This window comes from Melitaea cinxia, chromosome 5 (assembly GCF_905220565.1).
Source record: "Melitaea cinxia chromosome 5, ilMelCinx1.1, whole genome shotgun sequence".
Lineage (NCBI taxonomy): Eukaryota > Metazoa > Arthropoda > Insecta > Lepidoptera > Nymphalidae > Melitaea > Melitaea cinxia.
The window spans coordinates 8,011,795-8,038,907 of NC_059398.1; the positions used below are offsets into that span (position 1 = coordinate 8,011,795).

Genomic DNA, 27,113 nt, shown 5'->3' on the forward strand with positions numbered 1-27,113 from the left:
GTTTTTAATTTGTATAGACAGTTCAGAATACAGTCATAGAAAACTGTTACGTATATTCTTAGAACGCTTTATATAATACGAAATAAATATCTGATAAACATTCACACAATATTATTAAAGAATTGAGCGACATGAATAAAATTGCGCTAATTTTTCAGATCCCAGCGAACGAACGAAACGAGCGGCATACGACTGAGTTACATTAATCCGCATGCGCAGCCACTATATATAAAGTATTCTCGAGCGCATAACTTTTGTACAGATTGGAGAAACTTAATAAAAAAGTGAAAATTAACACAGCAAGCTGACTTTGTACAATATAGATATAAAATATCTGTATGTATTCAACGCTCTATTTTTCACAAAATGTTCTGCGTGTTAATGAAATTTAACAATTTTCTTCCCAGCAGCAGCTTCACGAGAATTTTTTTTCAGCTGTTAATTATATAGCCTTAAAATATTGGACTTGGAATATACATTTACATATCTTTATTTAACGCTAACCAACTTTTATCAAAATTTGATGGTTATATGTATATAAGTAATAACTTACATTTTCATTTTTGAAGGTATACAAAGTCATAATTTTGTACATAACTGATTTAGTTTGAGGCTTTCATATAGGTTACGTTCTCATAAATAACATAATTACCGAAATACGAATCTAAAGACAGGATATGTTTGTTTCGGTTACAAATAGAAAAAAATCTATTGAAGTTGTAGTAGATACACTCACATACGTTCATTTGAAAATAGAGCACGTATTATTGTAGCGTGACAGCACGTAGGTATGCGTCCCACAGCGAGCGTGACAACGTTCTCTTCTTCAACACGGTGTTTCATTGTTGGTCTGTTAATTATAATGTTTCATAAATTTTGGCATATAATAAGTAAAACAATGTTAACATTGGTTCAATACCTTTATTAAAAGAGTATAAGAAAAGACAATGACACTATACAGTATATAAAATATTTATGAAAAAGAATTCAAATTCTTATTTAGATATTTGAAAAGAAAGTATATACACTTACATATACAATTTATTAAAATAATAATAAAAACACATTTTGGACCCTAACAATATAACTGAGGAAGATGACCTTATTATAATTACATGACATAATATGTTACGTATATTAATTTAAATGTTACTCTAAGGTTAGGTAGTTTTTGCGTCTCGGCTCAAAAGACGCAAAGACTAGAATAGAATTTACCTAGTACGTATATACAAACAAATAGTATAAGACTCATAATTTACAAGAATTATACAAAATACTTAAAACAGAATTATGTACCTACCTCATACCTTATTCTACTTATAAAACGAAACATTCACTTATTTTTATTTTAATAAAAGTCATAACAAAAACTGTTATCTTGTAAAGTATACAATTATTACACTACACGAGAGTTCTATATGTACACTTTAAAAGGGCGGGATAGATCTGAAAAAAAAAACATCAACATTAATATCATTCCATATTAATACAAATAAACAATATTATATTTATCCTACTCATATTAAAAATGCGAAAATTTGTGAGGATGGATACATAGATAACTGGAGATTTAGAATAGTACACAAGCTAATTTTATCCCAACATTGGTAGTGTTGGCATCGGAAACCACATGTTTAAAATACAACTGTATAACTAGTAATGTATATAGCCACGGACTAAAGCCTTTGGGATGTTCCTTCGACACGCCTGGGCGGAATTATGGGGACGCGGTTGCACTTCCGCGATCTAATAGCAAAATGAACTATATAAAAATATCCGATTAAAAATACTTGACGATTTCGCGAATATTCGTGTGCACAAATTTTATGACGGCGATGAAACTTTTGATAATGTTTCCTCCTTTGTTTACCATTATGTAAATGTAGATATTTTAACCATTAAAACATTTGTGCAACATAGAACATAGAAAAACACTCCTAAGATTCGAACCATCTGACATCTTAGCTTATTTGAGTTAACAACTTAAACATTTTAATAACAGTAAAGATGTGCAGTATAAATATATACCTACACTATAGTCTTTTTTCGACTGAGTAATAGCGATGAAGGAGAAAGGATTTTATGGACGATTAATTCTAAGCGAAGCAAACACTTTTAAAACTAATAATAACATCACCATAATGCTATTTATAAATTAAACTATTAATTACTAGCAAAATTTTGTCTTATATAAACGCCATTTCCGTTCGGGTTCGGTTCCAGGTTCGTTTATCGCCTGCATCATCAAATAATAGGTCGGGTAAAAAGTCTTTTCGTATTTTCTAGTAAAAAGTCGCAATAAAATGTTTTTGGCTGTATTGTTTATAACTGACTGGTTTTGATACCATGAAAGTGTGACATATTCTATATATTAATACGTGAAGCAAAAACTTTGAACCCCTGTTTACGAAAATTGCGTGGACGGAAGAGTATGAAATTTCGCACACTTATGTAGTTTATATAGAAGAGGAGTGCAGAATGATAATATGCTTTATTTAAATGATGCATAAAAATACATTAAATCAATAAAAAACACAACATGTATTTGACACACACACGCATATATACTCTTTTGTTTATTATTAAAAAAGTTTTGACAACAGAAATTAATGTTCAAATTTATAATTTAAATTAATTATGATCAAATTTTGATTTCTAGGCGACCACTAGTTATTATAAAATATAATTAAAAAGTATATAATAGTTTTTGCCACTTTTCATTTGTTTTTCTGTCCGCCAAAATGGGTTATTCCAACGAATAAATCGGATACATTTTAAAGTTTTACTTTAATAATTGTGTCTGCTGGCAAACGAAAAAAAAAACCAACTTTAATTACACCGACAAGTAATACAACGTAGGTAGACGAAAAATAGTCAAATAAATATGCATTATCAAAGATTACTCCAAAAGTTGTAATTAAATCTACTTAAATGAAATTTAAATGTGACCACAATATGATAAACATCGGCTTTAGATTTAATTAAAAATCATCAAAATCGGTACACCCAGTAATAAATTATTCGGATTTTTGAGGGTTTTCCTCGATTTCTCTGGGATGCCATCATCAGATCCTGGTTTCCTTATCATGGCACCACACTTAGGATATCTCCTTTCCAACAAATAATTATCAAAATCGGTTCATAAACGACGAAGTTATCCCCGAACATACATTAATATATATATATATATGCGGCCGAATAGACTCAAGCTGAGACAAAAATTTGAGATGTTTATGAACCTGATGCAGGGTCAGTAAGAGTAACACAATATTGGTTTATGCATTATCAGTTAGAATCTAGCAGCGAAACCCGGCGTAAAATACACCGCACTTTAATGGTATATAAAACAAATAAGGATACATTTTTGTAACATAGATATTATAGATTTCTATTAGTAGTGTATGAAGATATCTACTCAATTATTGCTAAGGGCGTCCCACATACACAACACGGATTCATACGCGGTAGGTCAACCTTATCTAATTTTGTTTTAAAAGCAATGAAGAGGGGTGGACAGATTGACGTGGTCTATACGGATTTTGAAAAAGTTTTCGACCGTGTAGACCATGACATCCTTCTTGAAAAGCTACACGGTCTCGCAATTCATGGTGATTTGTTACGTTGGGTGCGGTCATATCTTATAAACCGTACGCTGACTGTTGTTCTTGGAGGTTATAGATCCGAATATATCCATGTACCCTCTGGGATACCCCAGGGATCTCATCTCGACCCTCTTTTCTATAGCGCGTATATTTATAACATAAGTACGGTTCTTGTAAACTCAAAACACTCTATGCTGACGACAAAAAAGTATACATGAGCGTACGCACGGTTGATGATTGTAAGCGGTTACAACATGATCTTAACAACCTATTTGATTACTATACAAAGAACAATATAAATGTTAGTATTCAGAAATATCAATGTATTAATGTTTTACTCGTAAAAATAATCCCATTGTTTTAAATATAATTTTAATGGCGTCGAAATTGGCAGAACAAAGATGGTTCGTGATTTATTTTGTAAATAGTTATTTTGAGAGCAAAATGTTAATGTCTTCTCATATTGATATAATTAGATCCAAAGCACTCAGAAATCTTGGTTTCGTTATACGAACCTGTAGTCTCTTTAAAGATCCTCTTAGCTGCAAAATATTTTATTATGCATACGTTAGAAGCATCTTAGAATACGCTTCTCCTATATGGTCCCCAAGATATGATGTTTATATAACAGCATTGAAAGTGTACAAAAGAAATTTGTTCATCACCTTAAATTTAAGTGTAGAAAAGCCGATATAAGTGATGAATACGTAGATATTATATGTCGAGCTTATAACCTTCTGACGTTAAAGGAACACAGGGAGGTATTAGACATGGGGCTATTGTATGATATATTTCGTGGCCGCATCAACTGCCCGGAGCTTGTTCAACGCATTATACTAAATAACCCTTCACAGCGCACATGACACTGCTTTATTTTATGTCCCGAACTGCTCCACCAACTATGCACAGAATTCTCTACTTACTAGATTACCTAAATCATACAATTTGAAATTTCAAGACGTAGATATTTTCAATGGTTCACAAAATATTTTTCAAAATAAAATAAAACAACAGTTCTTTTAATAAAATAATCAAAACAACAATTAAATATATATTTCATGAAGAATGTATATAATTTTCACAGCTATTATTATCTTTATTATATATGTTATATTTCCTTCCAAATAGAGTTAATTGTTTTTTTTTTTTTTAATTATACTTCCCAGAGGTATTTATAGGTTTAATATGAAATTAAGTTTGTTTTTTTCTTGTATTTTTTTTTTCACGTTTGTTAATTTAAATTTTAAACGGATGGATGGTCGTAATTGGCCTTTTTGATTATATTTCATTCTTGTTTATTTTATAATTTTTTCTGTGCTGTGTATGGTACACCCCTTATAAGAAATAAATAAATAGAAATTCACATAAGAATTAAAAAAAAATATTTATCAAATAAAATAAAACAATAGTTTTTTAAAAAAATAATCAAAACAACAACTAATATATATATATAATTTATATATATTTCATAAATAATTATATAATCTTCACTATTGTTATTATCTTTATTATATATGTTATTATAGAGTTAATTGTTTTTAAATTATGGATGGATGGTAGTAATTGGCATTTTTTTATATTTCATTCTTGTTTGTTTTATAATTTTTTCTGTGCTGTGTACCATCCCTTATAAGTAAATAAATAAATAAATAGATATTGAGAGACTTATTCGAAGACTGTCAAAATTACGTGTCACGGTTTTTCAATGAGAAGTCCCAAAGTTCCACAGCACCGTAATTTTTATTTTTAAAAATTAATTCACTGTCTACGAGATGGCGGCAAGTTATTAAACAAAATGGTATATATATAAATATATTATAATTAATGTAAATACATTTTGTAAAATCTTACCTTGAATTTCTATATAAAATACCAAGAAACTTTTTCCCTAACCTAATATTTTATTATTATTAATTACACACATAATTAAATTTACAAAACTGTTTGAAGTGCAAGAGGAATTTTAATTTTAAAAATGATAAACGCTAAAATAAAAATAAAATAGATAAAAATGAAAACATTGTCAATTTTTCTTTCACTTCAGCCTAATAGGCCTCCACAAGTTTGCCCCAACAATGGCGGAAACTCATGTGTTTTAACCCATAGTCACCACGCGGGGCAGGCGAGTTGGTGTCCGGCCACTGGTCAACTTTTTAAGTTCCAAGGTGGTAAAGAAACTGTGTTTCTTTACCACCTTGGCTGCTTTGTTAGATGAAGGCTTATGCTATTTGAACACTTTATATCATTAAACTAATTGCAGTTGATTAACGAATTAATTGTTTCTATTGCTTTATTGTTATAATCCAATAATATTATTATAATATTATTACCACACCACAACGAATCTAATTTCGACCGTTGCGTTATTTATTCTGTTAAATACTATATTACATGAAAAAAGTGTTCATAATTTTGATTCACGACATAACCGTTTTAAATTCAAGTTAAATTAAAAAGTTTCGGACACTTCAAAAGCGGCAAGAGAATTTTTCAAAACTTTGCTCACGGGGAAATCGTCCTAAGGGATTCAGTCGGTCGCTAAATAAATATGGGAAAATAAATTGAGCTTGAAGTACGTCAGCCACACAATTCAATGTTATTAAATTTGGTTCCTTATTAACGTTGATATATACCTCATATAAAGTATACACAATAAAATACCTACATGACAATGATTATGTATTACCCACAATTGTACAGATCATAGCAGCAGTAGCTGAATTAGTATTTAAAAATTTTAGAGTGATATTCAAAGAGCTTCTATTTCGCTATGAAAACATATAAATACTTAATAGAACTGTCAAAAATAATCATACTTAACTAACTAAGAAAGAGACTTACTAAGAAAGAAAAGAACCAAGAACAAAAATAATTTCAAATTAAACAATTAGTACTATATTATTATAAAATTAAACTCGAAGCCTTTATAAGTACGCAAATTAATCAAAGGCACTTCAATTATTTCAATGGCTGTTATTCAGCTTGAATAAAGAATTCCTATATTTTTATTTATTGGCGTTCCAAGATTTGGTTATGTATGTCTAGAGCCAAGTCTAATTGTTGTTTACCTGTTCAAATCTATATAATATCCTCCACCGTGGCGAGGGCGGGGATCTGTCGCTATAGCGGACCGGTGACCTGGAACAAAGCCATGTTATTCAATACATTTTCTTATAAAAATATTTGTGAATACGTAAGCAATTAAATTTACGTAATCAATTGAATAGTTGAATAGAAATTATACCTTATTAGGCTTTGCTGGAACATGACGATCTATACTTTATATTTCTATTTAAGTAACAATGCGAGTAGTCTTTCACGGAAAGCAATGATTCTCGATAAGTTTGATCAAAAAATTCATAATTGGCATTGGCACGAGGAATACTTTCTTTAAAATCACGAGAAACAGTTGTTTAAAGCTGAAGAAAATAAGAAAGGTTAAAATAAACACAAAAGAAAAAAGGTAAGATCACAAGTAAGCGAGGAAAAAAAAGTCAACTGAAAAGAAAAAAAAAACAAACCTTACAAGTAAAAAGGCCTTTTATAATTGGCTACTTATTTGATTTCGATATAATAGGTACTCATTAAAGTTATTTCTAAAACATTTGCATGCATCTTAAATTTAGTAATGTTAAGTTTTTTAGTGAACATATAATTTTCAGTATTACATTTTCTATGAAAAAATACTTCCTTATTTTAAATTTAAACACACATTTTAACTGTCACAACATAGCTTATGTTATGCATGTGCAGTAAAACGACTGATTTTTTAGATCGGCCTTGTTAGAGACTTATTCCTTGCGTGGCTATTCGAAGGGTTTTAGTAAAACTTAAATTTGATAACAAATTTAGTTAATTTATATGAATAAAGTATTATTTCAATCATAAATTTAGTTATTAATTATTAGTTTACTCACTTCATTCATTAATATTATTATTATACTATAAATAAAAATGGCGTTTCAATTACGTCTATATAAATGAAAAAAGTTATTATATCCAGTGATGCTTGTTTATTATTACTGATCTTCGCTTCAGCCTGTAATATCCCCCACTACTGGGCATAGGCTTCTTATTACTGATCTTAATCTATATAAAATATATTTTAATATGGCAATATTGATATTTATTTTTCATCGAAAACAAATATAATAAATCAAAGAATCGGCTATTAATATATTTCAATATTCTATTCTTCACAGATTCAGCTATAAATTTCAAGACGAGGGGATTATATTCTTTGGACCAGCAAAATAATTTGTCCATATTGTTTTCTTAGGAAGTGACAGGTCCTCGATCATTCCACTTTATTTATTTCGCGACGTCGCAACTTGAGCCCTCGCTTTTAACTCGCCTAACACAATTACGAAAAAGTATTTGAGAAGTGGGTTCATCAGTTTTCTTTATAAATTTATATTCATAGAAAAACCAACTTTATTTATATCAGCTTTAAATATTTAAAATACACTTAAACAACGCTGTATTTTTTTATTCTTTAAGAAAAACTGTTGATAGTTTTTTTAAGTTTAATTATTGTTATAAGATATTGCTAAAACTAGTATGGTTTCTATTTGCTAATCCAGTATAAAATAAAATAGAATAAATATACATATAGAGAGAACCTAATTTTCGAGAGCTTTAACACATTTAGGGCGAAGCGGAGGGAAAATGTAACGAACTATTAAATCGACAACTAAAGTAAAGGCGTATATGTAGCTAATATATTTTTATTTGTTTAATGCTTTTCATTTAATAGCAACAATTAAAAACTGACAGATATACTAACAATACTCGAGTTTATCATTAAAATCCAATAAGGAAATTAAGTTCAAACTCCTTATTCCGTTAAATACAATTCATATAATTTTAATTTTTTTTTACTAATTTACGAAATATTATTTAGGTAATAAAAAATAATACAATAATTTCGTTCTACAGGTATAAGTCGTCCTTAATTTCACACAGCAAAGCTGAAGGTGAAATAAAATTAGTTAAAAACATACGTAAAAAGTTCTTTGATAAACGGGTACAAATTATTAACGTTCAACACACCGTCTGCTTTGTATTTGTTTGTCTAAATCAACTTATTTTTCAAACAAAAGTGATATTAATGAATAGCTCAGCTTAGAAATTATTTGTACAAATGTTATTTAAGCGCGTATATTATTTTGTTTCAGGTTAGATTTGTTATGCCCACCTGTGTTGTAGGTTCAAGTTTAGTACCGAATTTTGCCGGCTCCTCCGCCGCGTACAGCATGCGTCGCGCTAATCTAGCAAAGGTGCACCGAAACTGTCTACTCATACTGCAGTACAGCACAAAGTTTACTGACGACGTGAATAATGCCAACACGTCCATCAGGTCACCTGCGAACAAAATTAAATAAATAATTCTCAGTTTAGATAATAATTATTATTATTTATTGTACAACGTTGAAAGATACACACAAAAGTAGTACAATTAAAAGCAGATGTATACAGTCGGTCTTATCGCTATAGTTCGATTTCTTCTATACAACGTTTGGGTAGAGCCATTTATTCTAATATAAATTAGAATATGTTTATGTATATATGTTTATGTATGTACACACAAACACATAATTCATACATATTTATATCATCCAAAGACAAAAAGACAATCATGGCGAATTAGATGACAAATAATGAGCGTTAAGATAGTTTGTGAAGCTAAAGAGTGATTTGGCTTGTCTTGTAGCGAGAGGAAAAGAATTCCAGAGCTTCACAGTTTTTACAGAAAAGAAGTTAGCGTAGAGGGAAGAAGTGTGACGTGGAGTCTTAAGCACCGGTTTTAAGCTAGATTAAAGAGAATGATCATGGGTATCGAAAGAAACGCAAAGCGTTCTTTGAATTAGTGAAGTGTGTCAGAATGAAATATAGCAACGAGAGGATATAGTCCGGTCAAATTAGACCAAAAAATAAGAGTAAAGTTACCTAAATTCCCACCAAGCTGAAAATCGGTAAGATTGTTTGAAATATCATTAAAAACAAAATTTGAAAGTTCCTCATCTTTCCCCTGTAAGGAATTTTTTTTATTCAAGGTCAAAGGTAAAAAAATGAGTTTTTCGCGATTTTCAGCAAAACGGTAAGTTTTATCATAAAAAATATTTCAAACAAAAATTGTAGATCATAAAATTATCTACAAAAAATTAATTAATACTTTTTTTTCTACGAGCCACCGTTTTTGAGATATAACGATTCAAAAAGTTGTAAAAGTTGTAATCGTCATAATATGCATGAGTACGCCACGTATACGTATATATATACATCTCTATAGTTGTAATATATGTTAAAATATTTTTCTATCGGTTATTGTAACTTACACTACTAATATAAAATATACATAAGTTATAACTATAAGAATATCAGGTAAAATGAAGCCCAGTCCCTTAATTTATACGCCATTGAAACCTTGAGAAAACATCTGTCCCCTGTTCAAACAACCTCAGTTGCTGCTCATCAACATCTTTTTAGGGTATATTACCAGGTTCAAGTGTGGCTTGGTTATCAGCTAGACCCTACAGACTGGGGTTGGAAGTTGGTTAACAATTTATTAGAATCAGTGCACACTTTACTTCCAGCTGCGCCGGAAAAACTGCTGAACTCGATTTTTTGCAACTGCAAAAAGGGATGCAGTGCTAAATGTGGTTGCAAAAAAGTTGGACTGTTCTGTTCTCCGACATGTACCGGGCCGGTTGTGCTCTAATATTGAATCACCAACAGTAGAGGATCCGTTTGATTCCAACGAGGCAACATGCGATACATCGCTATTAACGCAGTTTATATGCACTCAGGATGAAGATGAAGAGGAACAAGAACAAGAAGAACAAGAACAAGACGAACAAGAACAATAAGATCAAGAAGAAAAACAAGAAGAAGATTTTGAAAGTTATGACTCGGACGATAAAATTTCACTACTTTTTTTTAAATTAAATTGCTTTTATCTTTTCAATCTCTGCTAATATCCATTATTTTTCAATAGTTTTAAATTAAACAGGATCAAAGCTGACCCATGGAATAGGCCTACTGGGGAAACCACAAAAAAAAACCGCGCTAAGTACACTACCTCATAGGTGGCGAGGAATTGTTTGAATCGTTATATCTCAAAAACGGTGGCTCGTAGAAAAAAAAGTATCAATTAATTTTTTGTAGATAATTTCATGATCTACAATTTTTGTTTGAAATATTTTTATGATAAAACTTACCATTTTGCTGAAAATCGCGAAAAACTCATTTTTTTTACCTTTGACCTTGAATAAAAATTTTTCCTTACAGGGGAAAGATGGGTAACTTTCAAATTTTGTTTTTAATGATATTTTAAACAATCTTACCGATTTTCAGCTTGGTGGGAATTTAGGTAACTTCGAATGTCTAAATTGACCGGACTAATATGAGTAGTCCTACGAAGACGGATTGGGAGCTACTTGACTTGTTTACGAAAGGTACAGAAATGATTATATTTGCGGAGACCAAGTACCTATAAACTGAATGAACAGATTCTGGAGGAGCTCAAGCCTATTTGCTCCTCTTCAAGGTCAACAGGTATTAGCATAGTCAGCAGATAATCAATTCACTCATCCACAAATCCCACAGGAAAAGACGTGGTAGATATTTTTTTACCTTTTCATAAACGTTAATCAATTTTGAACTTCAGATAAAATATAAACTAAATACTAATATACGCCTGTAATATCGCACTGTTGGGCATAGACCTCTTGCCCCATGTAGGAAAAGGATCAGAGCTTCATCCACCACGCTGCTCCAATCCGCGTTGGTGGATAATGTAGCGTATACGAAGGCGGATACGAAGTTGTATTAATATTAGTAAACTAGTTGAATAATTATAAATTGTGACTCTAGTTCAGGATAATTTTCATATTACAATATACATATCATTAAATTATTTTACCATTTGATACATATTGACAATGCACGATTTATTTATTCAATTATATATATTCACTAGCTGCTGCCCGCGACGTCGTCTACGTGAACGCTATACAGCACCAAAAATACCTACGATTATCTATACATATAATAAAATGGTAGAAAGTCAAAACTGTACATTGAATATTTTTTTAAAAGAATACTTGGGGTGTGATCTACAATCGATCTTCTGTAGATCACACCCCAAGTATTCTTTTAAAAAAAATATTCAAGGTACAGTTTTGACTTTCCTACCATTTTAATATATGTATAGTGAAGTGTATACGTGTGAAATATTTTTGAGCGTATCGTTACTAATGTAATTATTTTACAAACATTATTTAGTTGTTTGAATATAACAAAATGGCAAAGAGAGTCGTTTGTATGGCAGTTAAGAGTTTGTTTGTTATCAAAACAAATTCCCTCATTTCCAACAATTGTCTAAATTTAAAGTTTCTTAAATAAGTCTTTAACATAAATGTTATTATCATGCCCGATAACCACATGACGCTCACACTCAAAACAAAGATTCAACATCGTAAGATGATGTGTATGTTATAATGTTACCAAGAAATTGTTGGATATATTGCTTATAATCAAGGTTACACGTGTTAATTATTCCCACTACACAGTAGCTAAGAGAATACTATAGAGTATAGATGCTTCCGATATTACTGAATAGAATTAGTAGGCACATACATAAAGACAATTGGTTGAAACTGTAAACACAAACTTTACAATACAACAGATAAAATAGTACATACACTGTACGGTACCTTTTTTGTTTAGCATCCTACATGCAATATACATTTATTATTATATATTTTTGGTTGTCAGCCTTTATTTAATCGTAAAGACAACTGGTATGCATGAATACCGCTACACTCATAATTACGCCATGTATTTCTATGTTTGAAAATCTTTTTAATATGTTCAAAATAAATTTATAAATTTTAAAAGATAGAAAAATGTCCTCGAAATAAGAATCTGTTACATCGTTCAATGTAACAAATGGTTGCTTGTGTTAAATAAAACGAAAATAATTAATATATATAAGTAGATTAAAATATTAATTTAATTTTTTTTTACCACATCTCACTGCCTTCAATAATGAGAACATAACAACATAACACTGCATACACTTTATTGTACACCAATACAGAAATAATACATACATATCAGATTGATTTTAGCAGAGTACCTATCATAAGGTGCAAAGAGCGGCCTTATCGCTGAAAAGCGATCTCTTCCAAGCAACCTAGGGGCAGAGTGTGATATGAGGTTTCTACGTAACATTAGTTTTTGCCACGTCATAGGTATATGTTTATTTGGCACAATTGAAGCCATTAATCCTAAAAAGATTTTTGGTCTAAAGAATCCAGGTGGACATGGTTTGTGCCGCAATTATCGATTAATTAGTTGTAAAGTTGTGCACTGTTAAAATGTATAGTTTTTTTAGATTGACGTTTAAAAATGAAATATCTGTCCACAAATCGTATCAACAGAATCATATTCATTTTATATAAATACATATCTACTACTAAATTGCGACATTCGAAACAAATATCCTTATACCAATTAAATTAACATAAATCTGGACATTATGTCCTTTAGTAATTCAATTGGATGGATAGCCCTTTTATTGAACAACGCTATTCGAGTACAAGCCTAGATTTGTAGTAAAACATTGGGGAATTTAAAAAGTGCCAGGTCACAGTTAAGTTAAAGCCGTCGTGCGTTGTTGTTGTTTCTCGACCATCGCTTAGCTCACTACTTAATCTTTATATACAAAAATATTAACTGGCTTTTTACAGTTTCGAATTATTTTTACGTTAAAAATCAATTACACATTGTAGACTTTGATATGTGGGCGCGTGAATGAAAATTGCTTTATTCATTTTGCTTAAAATATCTATACTAAAATTATAAAGAGGTGAAGTTTCTAACTTTGTTTGTTTGTAGGGGGTAATCTTCGCAAATACTGATCCGATCATTAAAATTCTTTCACTAACAGAAATCTATACTGTTCAGGAGTGGTGTAGGCTATATTTTATTTTTGTTGAACAAAAAATTCAGTGAAAAATAATAGTATATGTAAATCAAGTCGGAGAAATACGAGCGAGATGAAAACTTTACTATTTATTTGCATCACAAAAATAATTAAGGCCCGACGAAGAGGGCACGGGTCGGCTAGTTAAGTATAAAATGATTAATATATATATAGTACACCACTTATTTCATGTATTATGTACATGTATGATGTACAAATATTTTTAATGCAATTTTATTTAGTAAGTAATTCATATAGACGCAGAAAATATTCAATTTACATTCCATTTTATTTAACTATCATCGAGCTGTGCTGTAAGACATGTTATGGGTAGTACCTACTTGTTGTATTGTATTGTTTAAAAAAAGATAAACGACAAATATAAAAACAGACAGAAGATAGAAGAAAAATGTATATTATTAATGTTTCTTCTGACTTTCAATTTGTTCGTTCCTACTGTGAATCAAAGAAGAAAAACTTGTTCTATGATATCACGAGCTTTTCATTAAAGATTATGCTACAGTATTTTTTAACCGACTTCCAAAAAAGGAGGAGGTTCTCAATTCGACTGTATTTTTTTTTTTTTTTTTTTAATGTATGTTACATCAGAACTTTTGACTGGGTGGAGTGATTTCGACAAATTTTCTTTTAATCGAAAGGTGGTGTGTGCCAATTGGTCCCATTTAAATTTATTTGAGGTCTAACAACTACTTTTCGAGCTATATCTAATAATGCGTTTTTACTTGACGCTTTTTTCGTCGACCTACGTTGTATTATACCGCATAACTTTCTACTGGATGTACCGATTTTGATAATTCTTTTTTTGTTGGAAAGGAGATATCCCTAGGGTACCATGATAAGTAAACCAGGATCTGATGATGGGATCCCAGAGAAATCGAGGGAAACTCTTGAAAATCCGCAATAACTTACTTACTTACTGGGTATACCGATTTTAATAATTTTTAATTTAATCGAAAGCTGATGTTTGTCATGTGGTCACATATAAATTTTATTGAGATCTGATAACTACTTTTTGAGTAATCTTTGATAACGCGTAGTTACTTGACTATTTTTTCGTCGATATACGTTGTATTACTCGTCGATGTAATTGAAGTCGGTTTTTTTTTTCGTTTGCGAGCAAACACAATTATTATCAATTATATTATTTCTAATTGTTCTTTTAAGTGCCCATATTCCATAAAATATTTCACATTCAAATCATTGTGCAAAGTAGACTAGAGCATAATACTTATTAAACATAAAATCACACATAGAAGAGAATCTTTTATAATCAACAAAAGTGACTAAAAGTTTAGTAATGTAACGCAAATTAAGTTAGTTTAACGAATTAAAATAATTTATGCATTCATAATTTTCACACGTATAATAATGTTTTGTTGTAAGTAAAAATAATATACATAATTATTAATAACATGAAATCATAAAATACTGTAAAATATTTTTAGGTAATTATTTTATTAAAAAGAAAGGCAAACAAAATTGAATAAAAGCGAAAATTTGTATTTAATGGCTTAACATAATGTTTCTTAATTTATACCTATTATGAAGAAAATCTTAAGTTCTCTCATTAAAAAATAAAACCATTCGAGTGTGCAATTTCAGCGAAGTATTTGCACTGTTGCCCTATAACTTTTCGCTAAGCAGAGGGTTTTTTTTTTCATTAATTTTAAATCGCTTTATTTTTATACCTATCAGTAAAATTGTTATTTGTCAATGTTGTAGCAGAAAATTTTAATTATTGATATTTTTTTTGGGGTAAATCAAAAATTTAAGAAACCGAATAAGTACAGGATACGCAATGAAGGTTATTAAAATTGCCAACTTACAAAATACACCGTAGTCATTTCTAAAGATATTTGAACAAATGAGTTAACTATTAATCGTTAACTAGCAAAGTCATTTATCTCTGTCTAACCAGACTTTTCTTTGCACTTCGTTACAATATTTTCAATTACTGGCATTCATTCTTCACAGGTGGACAGTAGGACTCTTGACAACATAAGCACATCACAAAAATTGTTTTCGTAAATCCACAATATATTATATAACGACACCTTACATCTAGGGACAGAGGAGAAAAAATTGTGACGATTTACCTTCTGGGTAAAAAATGAGCATCGCTTTATCGTCTTCTTGCTTTTTATAACCGGCTCATGAAAAATTATTGTAATTAGAATAATTATCGTAAATAGTATTTGATATTTAATCTTTGCAGTTTAGTCTATAATAATATACAAACAAAAAACTATTATAATGTGTTTCTGTGGCATTATAAATATATTGAATCCTCCATAGATTAACACAACCGCCAACTCGCATTGGAGCAGCGTGGTGGATTTAAGGCCTGTACCCAGCAATGGGGTATTACAGAATGAAGCATAAGAATGATACAATTAGACTCAGGGTCTATTTCGCCAATTCTGGATAAAGTTTACCTTGCAATTAAGTAACGATTAGACTTTAACAACCGGAGGTAGAATAGGTCGTTAGGACCTATTTCGCCTCAATAAACTATAGCCTTTACATACATTTTGGCGAATTGCAAAATCTAATAAAATACATGTTACAGTGGAATTTTATGTGTTGGATATCATTATCAGTCAAATAGCATTATCCACAACTGGTGAAACAGGCCCTTAAGCTGTTAGATACAATATAAAATCATAATGGAGACAGGTGTCTGAAGAAAGTAGATTTGAAGCCTTCCTAGCGATGTTCATTCGCTATTAAACGAAACTTTGTGTGGGCTTGTCGCAGGTATATATTCGATTTTATGTTTTGTTTCAATTTATATTTGGTTATCAAATTGACTGGAGTCTTTATTACCCCTGCATTTTATTTAACTAAATATTTGTGTCTCTTTTTATCACGCTTTTATTAGCTTGGGTTGTATGTATGTATATATGTGTGTGTGTATGTATGTATGTATGTATGTATGTAATGGAATCTTTGAGCATAACTTTCACCACGGTTGTTTTTACTTTTTTTTTTTGTAATAACTGGTATGTTACAAAGTAAATATTTTATTCTTTTCCAAATATATCTATATTTCTTTCTCACTTTCGCCTTGCACATTACATTCTTGGTCACGTTTCAAAATCACTGTTCTAACCTTACAATTATTGTGTTAGACAAGTCACCCTTGACGTGATATGTCATTGTTTAACATTATCATGATAAAATCGTAACTCAATTGCATTTGCATCATTTTTTTATCATTTTTGTTATCTTCATCTCAGAAAAGATCAGAATCAGCAAATATTTCTTTTCGATGTTTAAGATTTCAAAAAATTGCAAATTATTGCACAATAAATATTCTATGTTTATAAGTTAAATAACTTCGAAAAGTTTCGTTAACTAAATCGACAGTAAACATTCGAATGATTTTGACAAATATTTAGTTATTGTGAGAACATCCTACATGCAGTGGGACATATATGTAATAAATGTAAGATAAAATTAATCAGTAACCGGTGAAATTGGTCGTATGCATTAAACGACGAATTTAACTGTATGGAGTCATTTAAATAAAGACCTACAATCTGCAAACAAAGATTCAAATTTCACTAAATATTCAAATTAGTATTTTCAATAGATCAAATTTATGATAATTGAATCGTCGCGTATCGTCGTTTCGCAAAGAGGATTCAGTATATTTGGTTTTGTAATTTCAATTCCCCGTTTCTCAACTGAATGATATTGTTTCGGGTCATATTGACAATTTGTACTTTTATAAAGTAGTAATGTTTTTTTACTTACATATTTTTTTTTAAATTTGAATACTTTTGTACATTCAATATAGACATATTTAATGTTATAGAGTAAATAATATTTTAATTTAGTGCTTTCTAATACAAATTTTGTAATATTTGTCAACATGTCCTCATACTCTAAATTAATTTATTATTAACGTTGAACAATGTTATGTATTAACGTCACAATTTTAACATTTTAACGCTTTATAATTAATTGAAAAAAAAAAGATAAGTGTTCCAGATTCAAACCGAGCTGGCACTTTTTGTGTGTATTTCATGATGTGGCGATGAAAGAACACAGCAAGAACATAGCTGATTTGGAAAATGATCTCAAACTTATATATATATATACAAGCACTACAATGGATTAAGCTCAACCTCGAGCTTTCGGCAGATTTTACAGTAAAGTACAATGTGTACAATAATATAAAATACTAGACGTACCCTTTTGTCTTGATTTGCATAAATATTACGAGTAAAAACGATTGTGTTATGTGTAGTTTTTCATAGCCTATTCTAACTGTTAATCTTGTTTTATTATTTGTAGATTTTATTATTAACTAATAAAAATATCTAAAAAATCCTTATATTATATTATCTATTTACAACGGTAGTTCATATTTATGTCAAAGTACAATACAAAAATGAAACCGTGTGGTTTCGTTTTTACAGGTCATTATTTATTAATGTCTTCCTCTGTTGATTTTGTTTAAATCCGTTGGTCTTAAATTTTCACCGACTAAGACTTAAAGAGCTTTACTTATTTAACGCTAATTAATTACTCGCTTTTGCTATCTTTTTATTAACTTTGCTAGTATTATTACTGAGATTGTTTACCTAATTCGGTTTTTTATTTTCGTAATTTATGAACTGTCAAAATATACAATATAGAATTGTTTTACTATGTAGTATATACTGACAATCTATTTCCTAAACTAAACCTTCAGTCGTATTTTTAACCGCAGATCTAAAGAACCAGTTATCAATACCTTTTCATTTAAAAACATTAATAATTAATAAATATGTACTATTATTTTACATGACAGATACTTCGTGGTCGAGATTATTACTTTTGAAATTCAAGTAGATTATTGCATTTGGCAGATTTTCTTTTTAAATTAATTATTTCTAAACATATCAACGTAGACTTATAATCGGTATCAGTGATGATTATGCAACATAGAAATGCGATCAAGCTACCTTATACCTAATTTGGCTTTTTTCTTTTGTAATACAAGTCTTTACGACGTTTACTGACCATTAATATTTTATTGCTGTCGTAAGAGTTCGGGAAATGCGGCGTACTTAAATGGGATGTTTACTGATTGTGTTACTTTCTCATTAACGTAGGGAAAATCGATAGACGACAGAATATTACATTACCTAATATTTTTATGACGAGAATTGTTTATTACGGTACCTATTGTTATGCTCGTTTATCGTATTTTCGCCGGTTATTAAACGACTTTAATGTTCTCTCTCATAAATACCATATTATTATTATTATTTTATTTTAGACTTGATACACTGAGAATCGTGTATACAAAAGGTTCCATGTTTTTCTAGAATGTCTGTCTCGACTCATTGCATATTTTTACATAGTTTCTTTATTTTATGCGCACTGTCTTGACTTTTGAATTGACTTAACCTACTGCCTATCTCCTCCCATCTTCTATCTGCCTTTTCTCCATATATACCGTAAAAGAGACTCATTCTTCCCCATTAAACACGAAGTCAAATTATATATTTTTACTTTTTGTACATTTTTTCGATATTGTATTGTCAATACTCCATCGATAGACAATGGAATTTTACTACGAAAGTTCTTTAGGCATGTCACTTGTAAATACATCTCTAACAGCTATTTTATTAAATTGTTATACCAAAAATATACTTAATTTAAAGAGGCTATAAATATATTATCATATTATCAAAATAACTTTTATAATTTTATGTTAAAGATGATTTTTATCTTTATCGTGATATGTGCGGATAACATAGTAATAGATTTTGTTTGTACGCTGTCAATAAGTGACGCAATGAGACGTGACGCGCGCGACAGAATGCATAACGAAGATAATGCTTTGAGTGATAATTAGGTATATAGGTTAAGATGTCTGCTGCTACTTTATGATTGCTTTCAGACCTAATTATCTTAATAATAATTACATTTTATTTTTTATGTACGTTCGCAAATTTTCGTGTGTTTTCTACCTGTGTTGTGTGTATGTATGTATGTATGTACCTCTATGTCGATCGATTTTAACAATGTAAAGCCTTGTTTGAAAGCCTTTGTTAAGGTATAGGAGCTAACTCCATTATAATAGGATCTAAACACGAGATTTTTCAATTTTGTAGATATCATGCTCGTTAAATGTACACACACCGGCATATTTAGCGGATCATAAAATAAAGGTTTGATATCAGTATCATATAAGGTTGCTGGGTGGTTTATACGTCATTTAATTTAAAAAGAAATATTTCCATATTAAGAAAACAACTGAACATCACATTTTATGCAATTGTTTTAATTTTATTCAAATACACCTTATCTGGAGCGAACTTCGAGTATTTCTTCCTTCGTGGCGTGTGGACGAAACGGCACGTGGAGGAAATATGCGATACTAATCACCATTTTCCTAATTTAATTAATTGTTATTTTAATATTAATTTTCACTTTTCCCGGTTACATGAAAAGTTCAAAAATGTACCATTTTTCACAAATAGCCTTTACTCGCAAAATCTGTTCTTAATGTGATCTCATTTTTAGAAAAACAAATGAAACTTTAAATAACAAAAGAAGTGTAGTAAGTAGATTTTAAAATAAACCATATTTTTTTAAATTATGGACCTTTTTTTGTGTTCCGCTAAATATGCCGGTGTGTTTATATAACTTATAGTCACTTAGTCAGTTTTTTTGTATTTGAGACCTACAAACCTTACGACGAGATAATAAGAAAGACCATAGAACTCTGAGAGTTAGGAGATAAGTATTCGTGTTTGAGACAAAACTTTCGTAGAACTTACCAGGTAACTATGTACTCGTAAATACGTTTCCACTAAAATGGAATTGTGAATAATTTAATTATTTATTCCTTGTTAGGCATTTTTTTGTTTATTTTTTTTAAGTTGGTTAAATTTTTTACGTCAAGTAATTTCAATGATAAAAATGTGCCATACCAATATATTTTTAACTCACTAAGCAGTTCATTTTTAGTTATCGGTTTTGTATTACTAGTGATCAGTCATAGGTCATGGTAGGTCATGTACATGGACATAGGTCAACATGGACAACTCATGTGTGTTGTCCATATTCACCACGCTGTGCAGGCGGGTTAGTGACCACAGACCTGGCTTTGTCGCACCGAAGACGCTTCGTTCGTCTTCGGCCTGTGTATTTTAAAGCCAGCAGTTGGATGATTATCCCGCCATCAGTCGGCTTTATAAGTTCCAAGGTGGTAGTGGAACTATGTTATGCCTTAGTCGCCTCTTACGACACCCACGGGAAGAGAGGGAGTAACATTTTTTAATGCCGTAGCCACACAGCGAAATTCGACCATAATTAATTTAAATTATAAGTTTGAACATTATTAAGGTTTTGTTGTCAAAGACAAAATTCTAAATAATTTTATAATAATAAACATAAGAGTATGTATATGCGTGTGTGTGTTAAATACATACATGGTATTGTGTGTGTAATGTTTTTTTTTTTTGATTAAATCTATTTTTTACGCATAATTTAAAAAAATATTAGCATTCTGCACCCCCTCTCGATAAAAACTATAAGTGTGCGAAATTGTATAATCCTCCGTCCACGCAATTTTTCTAAAAAGGGGTGCAGAATGCTAATATTTTTTTAGGTTTTTTTGCTTCGCGTATTAATATAAAGATTATTAGTTCGGATGGTTGTTCGTTGCTGTTTTATTAAGATTGTACATACAACATAACCTTTTTGTTACACTTGTTTGATCGTAATTCTTAAGATTATATCATGATGTTGTTTATCATATTCCATAAATATCTCACCAAACATATTATAACAGCTTTTAAAAAAGTCTGGCGCTAATGCACTCGCAAGGCCCAAGAGGCCTTGTGGAACTTCGGTGGAGAGAAAGAGTCCAAGGACCGCCAGTAACATCCTCGTTGTTCTGTCTGTCCGACTTGATCGTCTCGCTGATGACTCTTCAGCCAAAGACTGCTTTTCAGCCTACAAGAGAAAAAATATTAGGTTTTAAAATAAAACAAACAAATTATAATCTATGTAGTGTATATTTATATAATTTTTTCAAATTTTCAATCTTCACTAAAATACTTTTTACTCATCCACTCAAGTTCAAAAATATTTTATTACCCTAAGTGTTAATACAGTTTTTCAATTATTAATTTTATCATTAAAAATTTATTTTGTTGACCTAAGTATAATTGACTTTGATATATATTTTTGTATATTTTTCCATAATGTGACACAAAGTAATGTGAATCTTTATAATTTTGAGGAAAATTTACTTTTTTAATATTTAATATTTATTATTGAAACCGAAAAATATCAATTTCAAGTTTTACAAAATAAATTAATTAAATTGCTTTTTAAATATCATTACGCCTACTAAAAATATGAAATAAAAATAATGCATATAAAAACTTTACATATACAATGTTTGAATTTTTATCTGAAAACACTCAATATCCATACTAATTTAACATTCACCAAACGTCAAGCAGCAATTGTAGCACTGTCGAGCTAGTTTTCTTGTTCTGCCCAAGATTCGAACAAATTAAGGTAAAACAATGATCACTTTTGAAGGCGCAACAATTTATTACTATAGCTACATTTTCGATAATTCACATGGCATAGGCCTCTTTCCCTATGTAGGAGAACGATCACAGCCTAATCCACCACGCTGCTCCAATGCGGGTTGGCGGATATATTTCCTACTATGAGTAACGATCGTTATCAGGTGTACTTGGTAACCGACGGCTTAACGAGCTCTTCGAGGCACGGTGGGGAAACCGCACAAACACCCAGACCACGGCAAACATCTATATGACCAATACAAATGTCTATGGGGAGCGGGGATCGAACCCGCGACGGTCAGCGCAACAGCCAGTGCTGTGACCGCTGCGCTAACGCGTCCTCAAACTTATAGTCTTTATTTTATAAAAAAAAAATCATCGATGTAATAATTTGAAGTATGGAACTGTACTTCATAGTCATGTCTAACAAGTGCGATGTCGAATTCTATTTTTAAACGTTTGTTACAAATGTGTTTTCATATAATTTATTATAATGTCTTATTGAGAATAAATATCAAAGTCATTATTTTATGGATTTTTTTATAAAATTCAATTTTCGAAGACATAGGGAATCCTAAAATCGTTTCTTTGATCTAAAGTGATCTTAAGTATTCTTGCCGATGTTCTTCTCAAAGTGAAACTTTTTAAAACGTAAGCTTCTTTGAAGTTTATAGACGCAAAAGAATTTGTTTTAATGCGTGTTCAATTAAAACACTGTAACATTATAATCTGTAATAAGAGTAATTGTAAAGTTGTTAACGAGTTGGTAGTACATGTACGTTAACTTAAAATTGTATTAGCAAATTAAACAATGTCTGTAGATAAAACTAAACTTTGTGGTCGGAGGTGGTTATTTATTAATTAATACTTTATTATACAATACATTAAGGAATTGTACAAAAGGCGGACTTAATGCTAAAAGCATTCTCTACCAGTCAACCTTAGGACGTACAAGAGCAGACGATTGTAGGTGTGCAAAATTGAGTATTAGTAAAATTCACATTAAGAAGAAAAAAAAAGGTTAGTAGTAATTCAATAAAATTAACTACGAGATATCTACGTTAAATACACGTTACTGACGACATCGCTTTAGTGTTGTGGTGCGTGTAATGTGTATGCACTTCAACACCAGCGATTCCAGGTTTGATTCCCGCTCGGTGTAAATATTTCTTTCCGGTCTGGGTATCTGTCCTTGTAGGTCTCCCCACCGTATTTCGGAAAGCACATTAAGCTGTCGGTTCCGGTTGTTCTGATAGACACCTGATCGTTACTCATAGTAGGGAATATATGCGCCTACCGGTGGAACAGCGTGGTAGATCAATCTCTGATCCTTATCCTACACGGAGAAAGTATCAACACGTCTTAGTCTTAAGTGCTTTAATCAGTTAAGTGTCTTCGTTCTTGTACTATGTGTATTTTAGCGTGTTCGCCAAAATTACTGAAACAATGTTTATATTTTTGTTTGATACTTCATTTGGTAGTAGAGAAATTTGACGAATGCTAAAACATTTCTCCATTCGTTATTAGGGTAGAATAAGAAGTCTTTTCCCAGGATTGGGATTTAATATTATGGTACACACACACGTACTCGTAATGAGTATAAGATACAAGAGCCACATTACTGTGACCCTAATTCGTAGTACATTTTGAAAACAAAATAATGCTTAATATTGAAAGCGTGGGTACGTTAGAAACCGGATTTAATTTAAATCATATTCCCGTGTAAGTTAATTATCTTAAAACAACAAGTGACAAGCAAATAAACTGTTTATTTATAACCATAAAGCAGGACGCTCTACCCTCTAATCAAACTCAAAGGGAATCGTTTGATAACAGGCTGCCACCGAATTACATAATAAAATAACTATTACAAACAGATTACGTGTAATTTATTCAACGCGAGTCGTGAAATTTTGTTAATGAAGTAAGCTCCGGGCTACTACTAATGATGATAATAGATTTTCTTTTGTATTAAGTTCCAATATATTGAAAAATAATTAATACTACCAAAAAATAAAATTAATACTACCAAAAAAATAAACATCGTTTTGGACGGCACTACGTACGCTTCTTCACGTAACAGTGTTTGTGTATGTGTGTGTGTTATATTTTCCCACTTACATACGCCGTAACTTTGAAATAATATTACGGGTTAAGGAAAAACTACAAAGAAGCGCACGTAGTCAGTTCAGCCTATTGCAGTCCACTGTTGCACGTAGGCCTCCCCAAGTTCGCGTCAAACATCCCGGTTTTCCGCAATCCTCATCCAGCCTACACCGGTAATCTTACGTAGATTGTCGGTCCTACGGACCGGAGGACGTCCCACATTGCGTTTGCCAAGACGCGGTCTCCATTTCAGGACCCGTTTGCTCCAACGGCTATCGCTCCTGCGACACAGATGACCAGCCCACTGTCACTTCAACTTGCTAATTCTGTGGGCTATGTCAGTTATTTCCGTTCTCTCGCGGATAGTCTCATTTCTAATCCTATCATTGAGAGAAACCCCAAGCATAGCCCGTTCCATTGAACGTTGAGCGCCTTTAAACTTGTGGACCAGTCTCTTCGTCAGTATCCACGTCTCAGCTCCGCGGGACGCATTGCTCGAAGACTTTTGTCTTCAAGCATTGCGGAATCTTCAAAGTGAAGACTCGCGGAAGCCTGACAAACGCTGTCCAGCCCAACCGAATCCTCTTATCGGCCTCTTTCTCGAAGTTGTTGTGGCCTAGTTGGATAGTATGGCCTAGGTAAATATAATCCTGAACAACTTCGATCGACCGATACCGGTCTCGGTATGACTTGGTTGTTAAACATAACTTTCGTTTTGTCTAAGTTCATACCGAGACCGACACGTCGGGAGGACTCTCGTTTTGGTCGGCCAGCATTTGGCCTAACTCATCCAACGTCTCCGCAAAGATGACGATATCGTCGGCGAAACGAATGTGATAGATGTATTCGCCGTTGACGTTGATGATTCGTTCCCCTCAATCCAAGGTGTCAAGACATCCTCCAGCGCAGTGATAAACAGTTTCAGTGATATTACATCTCCCTGTCTTAACCCACGCCGGAGGAAATTGGGTCTTGTTCTCTGGTTCTGAATATGAACGCTCATCGTCGTCGCGTCGTACACACATCTCAGTACCTCGATATATCGCCAACGTAGTCCTCAAACAAACAACAACGTAGAACCTTCTCCATTTCTAAGTAGGTTAAAAAAATATATTGTACTTTGAAAGTACCTATGAAACTTTCCTTATTTTGCTTTAGTAAAAGGTTAAAAATTTATTGACAATTTACCTATTATATGTTCACTATAAATTTAGTTCTAAAAGGCGTATCTAAATTGCTTTTTGACACTTTGAGGAATATTAAGTTAATTGAATAAAGAATTTCAGTAAGTAATTATATTTTTTGACGAAGTTTGAAAGTAATTATTTTACCTTGTCGTAAGTAACTCGATATTAATTTTATACTTGCCTCGTTGGATCCTATAGTCGAACGCTTTAGCAACTTTTGTCGTCTTCTTTCTGTAGTTGTTAACTTCGAAATTAAACAAGTACTTAACACAGACAAAGCTATGCTAGGAACCAATTTTAAAATAACACTGTAAATCCACATTATTGCGGTAACTAATTCTTTATTTTTAGACATTTCTAATACATATACGGTCCGGTTTTGCGGTAACGATAAGTCCTCGGCAAACTCTGAATTATTGTGTGATGTCACTTCACTCGGTATTATGTTCATTGCAAAATATATGGGTAAACATAAAAAAGGACAAATGACATAAGCGCTTACTATTGCCATAGTTGTATTACTTTTACTGCACCATGTTCTGTTTTTTTGCGGAAAAGCAATAGCCACATACCGCCAAACAGCTAATGTTACTGCTAGCCAAATCGATATCGTGTGGAATGTTTGACTAAAAATTGAATGGAAGTAGACAAAGACCGCCCAGGCGTAGGTATTTTTATTGACTTGTGGGCCTATTTTGATGTTCATATGCAAAGCGTACGGAATGTACTCCAGCATGACGAGGAGATCTGCCACAGCGAGACCTGTTAGAATTGAATTTGTAGGAGTGGTCATTTCACGACGACTAAGTACAGCGATATTAATAGAGTTAGTAGCGGATCCAATAATACATATTACTATCGCGATATAGCCATGTAGCCTACTATACGCTTTGTTAAAATTGGTGGCGCCGGGCACGCAATAAGCATCCGTCGCATTTGCCATCCTCGCAATTCATTCAGGACTTTACACACGATCATCGGGTTTGTTGACCTATTTCCGTTTTCATCTCCGTCCAATCCGCTTCATTTATCTATTATCTGCAACAAAAAACATTTTATTTTCAACGCACTGAAAACAATCTCTGTAAAGACTGGTAAAATATAAGGCTTATTATTATTGAATGTTTATCCATTTGTTGTCGGAATAAATCCGTTATGATATTAAATTATCTTGTAATACTCGATTATTGTATTCGTAATACCAATATTATATGGCGGTATATATGCATGACCTCTATGTGGAGGCCGTAGCCGGCATATGGTTTATGCGTGTCTGACATTTAGTGTTAACAAGGCGAGTTTAAACTAAAAAAAAAAACACGAAAAATTTACATAGTTTTTATTACTATGTGCGTCATCGTTTGACGTAATGTAACTAATACTCTAATTGTTTTATCTTTTGACTATGATATAATACAATATTAAGGAAATTTGTTTATACTATAAATATAAATAAGTAGGATATTTTTTCTTACGGATTTTTACGACTCTATGAAAAACTAATCGAAATAAACAGTACTTACAAAAAACCTAGATGTGTACTCATAACATACACTAGTGCGCTAATTTATTTGGAGCATATCGAATACTTAAAAATATACTACTCACTTATTTTCATACTTTTTTGATCATGTATAACAATGCAAACTTTATCGTA

At 31.4% G+C, this 27,113-nt stretch overlaps 1 protein-coding gene across 1 annotated transcript; it reads right to left on the reverse strand.

Moving 5' to 3' along the window:
- Positions 1 to 907: 907 nt before the first annotated feature.
- LOC123654005 (G-protein coupled receptor dmsr-1-like) lies at positions 908 to 26,399 on the reverse strand. Its single transcript, XM_045589966.1, has 5 exons — positions 25,638 to 26,399; positions 21,396 to 21,576; positions 8,800 to 8,966; positions 6,671 to 6,740; positions 908 to 1,446 (listed from the first exon to the last, which is right to left on the reverse strand). Exons 1-4 carry the CDS (start codon positions 26,397 to 26,399, stop codon positions 6,723 to 6,725), a joined length of 1,128 nt encoding a protein of 375 aa, XP_045445922.1. The 3' UTR covers positions 908 to 1,446; positions 6,671 to 6,722.
- Between the last annotated feature and the right edge of the window lie 714 nt (positions 26,400 to 27,113).